The sequence below is a fragment of the Branchiostoma belcheri genome, unplaced genomic scaffold (assembly GCF_001625305.1).
Source record: "Branchiostoma belcheri isolate BF01 breed outbred unplaced genomic scaffold, Haploidv18h27 scaffold45, whole genome shotgun sequence".
NCBI lineage: Eukaryota > Metazoa > Chordata > Leptocardii > Amphioxiformes > Branchiostomatidae > Branchiostoma > Branchiostoma belcheri.
In genome coordinates, this window is record NW_017804076.1 from 746,069 (window position 1) to 747,149 (window position 1,081).

Consider the following 1,081-nt stretch of genomic DNA (forward strand, 5'->3'; position numbering starts at 1 on the left):
CGTAGACTATTTACATTTGTAAAAGTCTACATTAGTACATATACGATGCTTTGAACTGTTGCAAAATTTAATACAGGTCAGAAATGAAGACATCATCCTTCTGGAAACTGTCCCTTGTCCAGAGCCTTTTGTTATTGTACTATATAATTTATAGTGATGTGTGACGGTACATTGCCTATTAGGGTTTTTCCAGGAAAAATATAATAGGGTAGCAATTTGCAAGATAATTTGATAATGGGCTGATTACCTAGCTCTGCCCAGCCCTAGTAATACCGGTTTTACATGTTTGTGTGTGTGTGCTTATGTATATTTAGGTATGTTTACATATGATGTTATTTATTATTTTTCCTCTTTTTCATTAGTTGGCACAAGGAGGTCATAAGCCCATAACCATCTTGGTTTTCAAAACAAGATGTGATACCAAATTCCTGTTATGAGAATAAAATCCATAACAAATCATATAATATTTATTACTCCGTGAAGGAGGTCAGGACCTCCGGACGGAGTGTTGTGATCGGCTGATTTTTCATGTTCGCAGTCAAAACACTGGGTTCTCTTTGTGTAATCGGCACGCAATTTTATACGCCGTCTGCGGGCATGCCCGTGTTGATGCACGAATGTGTATTTTTGCCGTTGCTGCTTTCGCGGTCAATGTAATATTGCAGACGCACCCCTACAATTACTAGGCAAATTGGAATGGTCCTGAAAAACGCGTTGTTTGGAATAGCAGTGGGGGGGGTGGAACTTCATGCAGATACGGGGTGGTTTTGATAAGTGGTTCCAGATGTTTTTGCCCATGCTTAAGAGATGCCAAGTTTTTTGGAAGATGTTCGCAGCCAAAACGCATTCTTCCGTACGTCGCATTTCTGTGTAATTTCGCATGTGGTGTGGCATTATGTCCGGGATGATGCACGTCTTTTTATTTTTACCGTAGCTGTTTTGATATTGAAGTAAATGCATATTTTAGAAACATCCCTACTTTTACAATCCTGTGGAATAGGCCGTAGGTTTAGGCAGTTGTCTGGTAGCAGAGGTACCCTAAGCAGATATCCTGGTTATCTGGCCGGCGGTAGTAACACTC

General features: G+C 40.3%; 2 protein-coding genes across 6 annotated transcripts in view; one reads left to right on the plus strand and one right to left on the minus strand.

The window, feature by feature from the left end:
- Positions 1-390, plus strand: part of LOC109478654 — a 2,610-nt gene extending 2,220 nt beyond the window's left edge. Inside the window, exon 5 of the mRNA XM_019780319.1 lies at positions 363-390. Within this exon, the coding sequence (XP_019635878.1) occupies positions 363-390 (28 nt within the window). The remainder of the gene's footprint in view (positions 1-362) is intronic.
- The window catches only part of LOC109478701 (growth factor receptor-bound protein 14-like), a 37,485-nt gene that overhangs the window by 25,213 nt on the left and 11,191 nt on the right, over positions 1-1,081 (minus strand). The gene's annotated exons all lie outside the window — the stretch shown is intronic.